This window comes from Antrostomus carolinensis, unplaced genomic scaffold (genome assembly GCF_000700745.2).
Source record: "Antrostomus carolinensis isolate BGI_N321 unplaced genomic scaffold, ASM70074v2 scaffold10918, whole genome shotgun sequence".
NCBI lineage: Eukaryota > Metazoa > Chordata > Aves > Caprimulgiformes > Caprimulgidae > Antrostomus > Antrostomus carolinensis.
In genome coordinates this window covers 10093-20099 of record NW_010330900.1, presented here as the reverse complement: position 1 = coordinate 20099, position 10007 = coordinate 10093, and the positions used below count along the sequence as shown (strand labels likewise).

Genomic DNA, 10007 nt, shown 5'->3' with positions numbered 1-10007 from the left:
AGGATGGAGCCAGGCTCTTCTCAGTGATTCCAAAGGCAGGACAAGGGGCAGCAAGGATGGAGCCAGGCTCTTCTCAGTGATTCCAAAGGCAGGACAAGGGGCAGCAGGTGCAAACTGGAGCATAGGAGGTTCCATGTAAACATAAGGAAAAACTTTTTCAGTTTGAGAGTGGCAGGACACTGGAATGGTCTGCCCAGAGAGGTTGCAGAGATTCCTTCTCTGGAGATGTTCAAAATCTGCCTGGACGCGTTCCTGTGTGACCTACTGTGGGTGATCCTGCTCCAGCAGGGGGGTTGGACTAGATGATTTTTTGAGGTCCCTTCCAATCCCTAACATGGGATTATGGTGGTTTAGCCCCAGCTGGCAACTAAACACCACACAACCATTTGCTCACTCCTCCCTCAATGGTGGGGTGGGGAGGAAAAAAATACAGCAAAAGAGTGAAGACAAGGACAGGGAGGGATCACTCACCAACTATATTCAAGCATAAAACAGACCCAACTTGGAGGAAAATTGTTTAATTTGTTACTGATCAATCAGAATAAGATAATGAGAAATAAACCCAAATCTTAAAAACACCTTGCGGCTACTCCTCTCTTCTTTCCAGGCTCAGTTTTGCTCTTGATTTCTCTGCCTTCTCCCCCACTGCAGTACAGGGGGGACAGGGAAATGGGGGCTGTGGTCAGTTCATCATGCATTGTTTCTGTCACTCCTTCCTCTTCAGGAGGAAGACTCCTCACACTCTTCCCCTGCTCTAGCATGGGGTCTCTCCCACAGGAGACAGTGCTCCACAGACTTTTCCAATCTTCCCCATGGGCTACAGCTCTTCATGAACTGATCCAGTATGAGCCCTTTCCATGGCGTACAGTCCTTCAGGAATTGACTGCTCCAGTGTGGGTCCCCCATAGGGTCACGGCCTTCTTCAAGTGCAGTCACCTGCTCAGGAGTTCTCCATGGGCTGCAGGTGGATTTCTGCTCCACTGTTAACCACCGTGGGCTGCAGAGGGACAGCATGCCACCCCACCATGGGCTGCAGGGGAATCTCAGCTCTGGACACCTCCTCACCCTCCTCCTTCACTGACTTGGATGTCTATATCCTTGTTCCTCTCACCTCCCACTCATCTTTCCACTGCAGGTTGTTGTGTTGTGCAGTAAACTTTTTTTCCCCTTAAATATGTTATCTCAGAGGCATAGCCACCGTCATTGATGGGGCTAGCCTTGGTCAGAGACAGGTCCAACTTGGAGCCAAGGAATCTCCCAGCAGCTTTTCACAGGAGTCACCCCTGTAGCTCCTCCCCTGCTCCCAAAGCCCCACCACAGTTGGTGTCTGTATATGTGTGTGAGGTGACTAGCTAGCCTGCACAGATTGCTAGCACTGCTCTCTTACTGCTGTCCATGCCTAGGCAAACTCTGACTTCACCTCTGGCTGGGATTCCGGAGAAAAGATAACTTGCATATGCATGTCTTCTTCTGAAGACTCTTCTTTTTCTTCTTTCATGTAGTGGCTGCTATATAGCAATTGCTTGAAGCAGATCCAAATTAAGACAAAACAGTTCAGGATCTTGGTCTCTTCTTACCTCTCAGGGACTGCATGGGCTAAACTCCTTAGACTGCACATAGAGTCAAAACACAGGGAAAACTAGGGCTTGCTTTCTCTATCTAATCACGTCTCCTCTTCCTCACCTCATCTCTTTTTACAGCATGGCTTTTTAAAAGTTAATATTTGCTGGTTTTCCCTCTCACAGTTCATTGCAAGATCTTAGCTAATCCATATCCTTCGAACAACACACAGTTGGGCTCAAGATATAATAGAATAGGTATCAGTTCATTACAATATCATTTATTGTTGCTGCCCAGAGATTGGGGATCTTCCTATCCCCTGCTAGTTATAATCCTTTCATATTTATCAAAAGAACCGTTTTATTCTGCTATTCTTTAACACCATCTGTATAACAATACTCCTTGTAGTCTTCTGATAGTTTCAAACATGCAGCTTAGGGCAGAATTCAGAGAGTTTCCAGCTTTGCAGTCAGAATCATACCTTGTATATGCCTAGTGCCTGGTAAGAGCTGGTACATACACAGATGCCAATGCACCTCACATGATGCAGGTTTAAGAGCTGGGGTAAATTGCTCTGGACTTTGGCTGACTAGCTTCCACTGTGTTCCTTGTGGGTAATTCTGCCTGAGTGACATCACGACAGAGGTATTTGCCTACAAAAGTACCTAGGGACCAGCTACAGTAAACATTGTGGATTAATCTGTTTAAAAAGCTGCAACTTAAAAAATCAGCAGAAGTTCACTGGAAGAAGGAAGAGATAGCATGTAGTGGGAGAGCTGCAAAGAGGGCAGCATTGATACGCACTCAAGGACACATTGATACGCACTCAGCAATGGTAGCTCATGTAGCTTGTTATAGGTCCCTGGGCCCAGGTACATTGCTGCAGCCATCACATACACCTCTTGGACACACATCACTGCTGTTGCCCTGGTTAATATGGCCTAACTGTTCAGGTGTCAACCTCCAAATTTAAGCAGTCTGCCCTCTGCTTCTTGCCTACCTCTGGAGCTGTCTCTCTCTCTCTGCATTCTCTTTCCTTGCAGATGCAGGCAACACTGATGCGTGGAGGCAGGGGATGGCACAGGAACATGAGCTCCACCATAATGCGTCAGTAGGAACAGACATGAGCAGATGGGTGACACTGATCAGTCCAGCCCTCAATCATCCCCTCTTCCCACTCAGTCTGCTCTTTCTAAGCATCCTCTTGGTGGCTGCAGCAGCAGGGTTGGCAAGTGGAGGAAAAAGAAAAATGAAACAGAGAAAGTAACAAGCAGGAAAGCATTTGTTTATCAGCAGCATGGCACTCTGAAAGCTGAGAAAGTCTGCCAGAGTGGTAGGGTGCAACAATACCCAAAAACACAGAACAGGAAAGATCCTCTTGCTCACTGCTGCTTGCATTTGAGTCTAACTAACTGAGCTGGGTGGAGACAAAGGGTAGAGTGATGGTTGCCTCAACTCTGAGCAGATCTGGTATTTTGGCAAAACTCTAGTTCAAGTTGTGTGCGGGAGGGGGGGTGGCGGACTCCATTTTGGTTTGGTTTGGTTTGGTTTGGTTTGGTCTGGTTTGGTTTGGTTTGCTTTGGTTTGCTTTGGTTTGTTTGGGGGTTTTTTTTGACAATCACTCTTTATAAAGAACCGGTGTGTGGAGAGGCAGGTAGAACAGAATTCTAATTCTCCTGCTCCCTGAGTGACCCCTCACAGCTTGAACAGACACTGCAGTGAGTCAGTCTACCTTTAGCCCTGTTATGCTTTCTGAGCACCCTGACATGAAAATCAGGACTTTAATAATCATTACATTACTAATAATGACTATTAGCAGTATTTTCCACATTGTCAACATAGCTTGAGAGGTCACTGGAGGTTAATCAGAGTCTGGCTGGACTCTGAAACAAACCCCCATGTAATTTTTCAATGCAATTCTCTATGGATAGCTGAGCTTGTTATTTCAAGTATCCAAGTTGTTAAAGTTGTTTGAGGCACACTTTTTAACACAATGGCGGAATTACTGAGTGAAGTTGTAGGGTCATTGTTCAGGAAGGTCAGAATAGATGATTTTACAGGCCTTTCCTAATCTTAAAAAACTACTAATCTAAGAACAGTTCCTCTAGTGAGGTAGGAACTAATCCACTGAGGCCCTACAGAGCTATATAAATTCTTTAAGGTAATTTTAATTTAAAAGTTTGCTCTTTTTTTAGCCAAGAAAAAGAAAACATACTCAACTCTGAAGCTGATTTGCTAAGTGAAAAGTCATTGCAGTTATGTAGTCCTGTATCCTGGGAAAAGTCAGCACGCCTTAAGATGAAGACTTGCAAAGACTCATCTTCTCATGCCCGTCTTCCATTTTAATTGTAGTTTTCTCTTGTGAAAACACTGTTCTCAGGAAGCTGGTATCCAGAGGTTGTCTGGTTGATTGGACAGCATTCTCCACTGTTTCTAACTGCCAGGTTGTCATGTTTGTTCTTCTACCCACAGAATCATAGAATTGTAGCACCATAGAATCATAGAATATCTCAAGTTGGAAGGAACTCATAGGATCATAGAGTCCAATTCTCTGCTCCTTGCAGGACTACCTAAAACTAAATCATACGACTAAGAGCATCATCCAGATAGTCCTTGAACTCTGACAGGCTTGACGCTATTACCAGTTCCCTAGGGAGCCTGCTCCAGTGACCGACCACCCTCTCAGTGAAAAACCTTTTCCTAATGCCTAATCTGAACTTCCCCTGATACAGCTTCATTCAATTTCCTCATGTCCTATCACTGGTCCCCAGAGAGAGAGAGATCAGCACCTCCTCCTCCACTATACCCTTGAGGAAGTTGTAGACTGCCAAGGACTCACCCCTCAGCCCTCTATTCTCCAAGCTGAGCATACCAAGTAACCTCAGCCACTCCTTGTTAAGTCTTGCCCTTGAGGCCTTTCAACATCTTGGTCACCTTCCTCTGGACACACTCTAATATTACGGAGTCCTTATATTGAGGCACCCAAAACTGCACACAGTACTCAAGATGGGGCCACACCAGTGTGGCATAGAGTAGGACAATCACCTCCCTGCACTGGCTAGCTATGCTGTGCTTGATGCACCCCAGGACACAGTTGGCCCCTTAGGCTTCCAGGGCACACTGTTGACTCATATTCAGCTTGCCATCAACCCAAACCCCTAGATCTCTTTGCATGAGGCTGCTCTCCAGCCTCTCATCCTCCAGTCTGTATGTGTAACCAGGAATTTCCCATCCAAGACTGAGAATTGTGCACTTGCTCTTGTTAAATTTCATACAATTCCTGACTGCCTAGCTCTGTGGTTTATCCAGATTTCTCTGTAAGGCCTTTCTAACCTCAAGGGAGTCCACAGCTCCCTCTAGTATAGTATCATCAGCAAACTGCCTTATTGTACATTTGATTCCTGCATCCAGATAATTTTATAAAAACATTAAAGAAAACTGTCCCTAAAATCAACACGTGGAGAACTCCACTAGTGACTGGCCACAAACCTGATGTAACCCCATTTGCTAAAACCCTTTGAGCCCGACCCATCAGTCAATTGTTCACCCAATGTACTATGGACTTGTCTAGCTGTGTGCTGGACATTTTGTCCAGAAGGGTACTGTGAGAGACAGTACCAAAAGTGTTGCTAAAATAAGAAAAACTCCACATCTACTGGCTTCTCTCAGTCAACTAGGTGGATGACCTTGTCATAACAGGAAATTCAGTTGTTTAAGCAGGACTGTCTCCTCATGAATCCCTGTTGGCTACGACCAATGACTGTGTTGTCTCTCAAGTGTTATTCTGTAATTCCCAAAATAATCTTCTCCATAATTTTACCAGGAACTGAAGTGAGACTGACAGGCCTGTAATCACCAGGGTCTTCCTTCTCACCTTTCTTGAATATCGGGACAACAATTGCTAGTTTCCAGTCAACTGGGACCTCTCTGTACTCCCAAGACCACTGAAAAATAATAGAGAGAAGTCCCATGATAACATCAGCCAGTTCTTTGAGTACTCTAGAATTAATCCTATTGGGCCTCATAGACTTATGTGCCTCCAGCTGGAGCAGCAAGTCTTGAACAAGTTCAGGATTGCTGGTAGTTTATCATCTTCCCAGTCGTGGTCTTCCAACACAGGCCTCTGGCAGTCCCAGGGCCCATCACTGGCGTTGGAGACAGAGGTGAACAAGGCAAACTTCTCAGCTTTGTCTATGTTCCTATTTGTGAGGTGACCAACCTCATCATGTAACAGATCAATGTTACCTCTGATCCTCCTTTTGCTGTTAACACATTTTTGAAAGCCCTTTTGGTTATCCTTCACAGTGCTGGCCAACTTGAACTCTAATCGAGCTTTGGCCACACAAATTTTCTCCCTGCAGCAGTGAACAGCATCTCTGTCATCCTCCCATAGCACCTTTCCTTGCTTCCAAAGCTTTCTACACTTTCCTTTAAGATCTAACAAGATCCCTGCTCAGCCAACCTGGCCTTCTGCTTGACTTCCAGCACTTTGGAATTGCCTACTCCTGCGCTTTTAAGAGATAGTTCTTAAAAAGTGACCAGCATTCATGGACCCAAATACCTTCAAAAGCAGATTTTCAGGGGACCTTACTAACTAGGTCCTTCAGCAGCCCAAAGTCTGTTCTTCCCCATACAAGAGATTATGCAATTCTTATTAATGATACTTACAAAGATAAGTGGCACAATGAATAAGGTAGCTAAGGAAAAAAAAAATTGGAAGAAAACAGTCTTTTCTGGTCCCTTTATTTTCCTACCTGTCTAGGCTGAGAGTTTAGCAACTCTCACTTCAAAGTAAAGTACATAAATAAATAAATTTTTTTTTACCTATTTTGTACCAGGTGCCTTAGAGCTACGTTCCAAAGAGTATCTAGGTCAAAGTGATTAATCTGAGCAGAAGTGAAGTTAACAATCTTTCTTGCTTTGCTTAGTAGTGACGTCCAAGGTCTTAGTCCAGTGCATGTGGTGTTGGCATCTGACAGTCATGAAGTTCAGCCTGTAGAAGCTCCTGCTACTGCAGTGTGGTATGAGAAATTATTTTTCCAGTAGTGAGCAATAAGCCTTACTGAACACTTCTCAGAAGTGAAACCAGGAAGCCTGACAAAAAAGCAAAATGAAATGCTACAGTGGAGGCTGGCAAGAGGAATACAGTTATAGTCTATCCTGAATCTTGATTAAGAAACATTCAAGAATTTTTGGCAGTAAAATTATGGCATTGCAGGCTATTTGTTTTCCTTATGTCTGAATTACTTTGCTTAGGAGAAAGAAACAGGCTTGAAATTGGACATTAATTTGCATTGAGGTTGGTAACAAAGGACTCGCCATCGCATGGGTTAATGTTCAAAGCAAACTGCAAAGCAGATTGGTATCTGTAATAAGGTACTGACAATCCCTATTAATAGAGGCCTCACCTTTTTTACATCATGAAAGAGAACAGGTAGTGGAAACAAATTCATGAAGCCAAACACTTTCAAGAGCAGCTAAATATGAATTGCCAATAATCCAGGCTTTAAACACAGGAAAGACCTGAAGAAACCTTGAACTATACAGTGTGATCTGCCCATTAGGATGCAGCCTGAGAACAAAAGTATTGCAAAATTCTAAGCTATGATGTCTTCCTGTTTGTCAAGAGCTAGTAAAAGACTGTGATAGTTGGCAGCCAAACAAGACACAGCTACTTGCAGCCTCCTCCCTGCCTCTGCCCCTTCTCCCCCGACCAAGGGAATTGGGGAGAGAATTGGAGGGATAAAGGTGAGGAGACCTGTAGGTTGAGACAAGAACAATTTAATAATTACAGTAAAAATAAAATAAAGATAAAAAGAACAATAAGAGTAATAATGATAACAACTATATCTATCTATCTATCTATATGAGTGATGCAGAGTACAGTTGCTCAGCACCTGCTGATAATGATCCCAGAGAGTGAAAAGGAACCCCAAAACCAAAATTGCAATCCTGGAAAAGCGAGCCTGAGCGATTCCTGAGAGAATCCCCCCCCTTTCCAGTCTGCCCCAGTTAATACAATAAACATGATGTAATATGATATGGAATATCTTATTGGCATATCCAACTGTCAATTCTGGGGCTTGTTAACTACTACACTTTTCTTCTCCACTCCCCCCTTCCAGTCCTCTGTTCTTGGAAACTGTTCAAGCACCATGTCCTTGTAGTTATCAACATTGTTCTCATAACAGTCCTCACTGAAACCAAACCACAGCGCTTTCTAGCTACTAAGAAGGAAATTAACCCTATCCTAGCAAAACCAGGACAATGTGAAAGCTACAACTGGGGATAGGGCAAAAGAGAAAAAGAAGGGGTGATTCTCATGGCAGTAGCAATTGCTTCACATGGGAAATTGCTTCACATGGGACACAGCCAAACAACAGTATTGGCATTTACAGGTGGCAGACCATGAGATTAGGGACACAAGAACGTGCTTGAGGACAACAAAGGAAGAATACTGCTGTAGGGGCTCTGGGACACAGTCTCAGCAGCTTGTGTGAAAGGGTAGGGAGCTGCAACTGGAAGGCAGGCTACAGGACTGCAGATAGAAGGCCTTCCAAACCAGCAAAGATGTTGCCAAAATCAGCAACTTTCTAGTGCCTTGTCCTTTCCTGCACCAGCCCAGATACAGCTGGAATAACAAGTTGATGTTAAGAAGCTGTAATGCAGGGGCTAAGAGCATGCCAAAGAAGCCATCCCTTTATTGTGTGTTTCCTCTTTTTTACAGGACTTCTAGCTCAGCTAAGTGGTCCCAGTGACAAGGGGAAGTACCCTGGTTTTCACAGTGCTTACTGTTACTGGAGTTGCTTGTGCCAGCTCAACCCGAGCTGAGAAAGAATCTATCAAAACAAAGAGCAAGCATCTCTCCTGCCCTGCAAGGTACCTAGTGTGGCTTTATGGTACTAAACATGGCCTGCAAGAGAAACAAGAGTGGCTTTATTCTATTTCTCAGCAAGCAGTGAAGAGTTTGAAGTGAAGTATCTTGCTGGAAACCCCTTCACACCCCTGCCCCTCACTTCCATGGTGACCAGAGGAACGTGAGACCTGTGCTCCCAACCAAAGCTTCAGGCACAGAGACTTTCCTCAGCTCTTAGGCAGATGGAGCTATTCTAACCGGGAATAAAAAAGGACAACTTTTATTTGCTCACCTTTGGAAAACATTTTAAGAGCTACTTGAATTCTTACCCGTTATCTGCATATCAATTATTCATTATTTTCATTAAGGAAAACTAAGACATGCTGTATTTGTGTAGGTGAAAGAAATCTATTATGTTCTCTCTGTCTCTCCCCTGTCTGCCCCTCATACATTTTCATTCTGAGGTTATTCTTAATCCATATATATATATTTGAATTAGGAAAATGTATGGGTTTTATTAGCAATAAAACTTTAGGGATTTTTTCCCCTTCTGATTTTTCATAGATTTATGGATCCATAATCATTCACGTCACAGCCTGAGGGAGATGAGGCTGGAACAGGATAATAGCCCTTAAATCCCCTTCTCTAAGCACTCAGATCTTCCCTGTCAGCAAGATTAAAGCGGTCAACAGCAGTCTTCATGTGTCTCTATCCCACACGGAGCTTTCACAACAACTGGACTATTGACTGGCAAGGAGAAAAATGCAGAACTACTGCTGTGCATGATACTACTGAGATAAAGAGAGAAGGAAACAGGATTGTCAGCCTTTGTAGTGTTGGAAAGGACTGGTGTTAATTCCTTGATCAGGTGAATGCAAAGAAGGGAGAAGAATAAGAAAAAATAGTATGTTGCAGTTTAACATGCAGCGACAGTTTCCTTTCTTAAAACATAGGGGAAGAGAAAGGGAAGGACCAAACGTGCTCCAGCAGCTTGACAAGGGGAAGGATAATGAAGGCATGCATGTAGACAAGCAGAGTCGCTTTTCTGCTACCACTCCATTGAACTCTCAGTCTCTACTGCTCCTGGGACCTGAGGGGAATTACAACTATTATGTGGATGATGAAGATGAGGAAGAGGAAGAGAAAGAACAAGGAAAATGGCCAAACGAAGACATATTTGAGGGAGAAAACCAGCCCTCGTCATCCATTCCTTGCTCCCCTACCTTTTCCTCTGAAGCCCCTGCCACAGCTTCTGCTTCGTCTGTGCTGAACATCAATGTTGGTGGCCAAAGCTACCGCCTCACCTATCAGGCAGTGGCCGTCTATCCCAAGACCCGCCTGGGACGCTTGGCTACCACCACTGACCGTCACCGCCAGCTGGGCCTGTGCGATGATTATGCTGCCCAGGTAGATGAGTATTTCTTTGACCGGGACCCAGCCGTCTTCCAGCTGGTGTACAACTTCTATGCCTCAGGAGTGCTGCGCGTGCGGGATGAGCTGTGCCCCCATTGCTTCCTGGAGGAGCTGAGCTACTGGGGTGTGCGGCTCAAATACACACCTCGCTGTTGTCGCATCTGCTTTGAGGAGCGTC

At 44.5% G+C, this 10007-nt stretch overlaps 1 protein-coding gene across 1 annotated transcript in view; it reads left to right on the top strand.

The window, feature by feature from the left end:
* The first annotated feature begins 9337 nt into the window (after positions 1-9337).
* LOC104528903 (potassium voltage-gated channel subfamily V member 2) overlaps positions 9338-10007 on the top strand; it is a 6183-nt gene continuing 5513 nt past the window's right edge. The window contains 1 exon segment of the mRNA XM_029086242.1: positions 9338-10007. This exon segment is cut by the window's right edge and continues 23 nt beyond it. Coding sequence (XP_028942075.1) covers positions 9338-10007 — 670 coding nt within the window.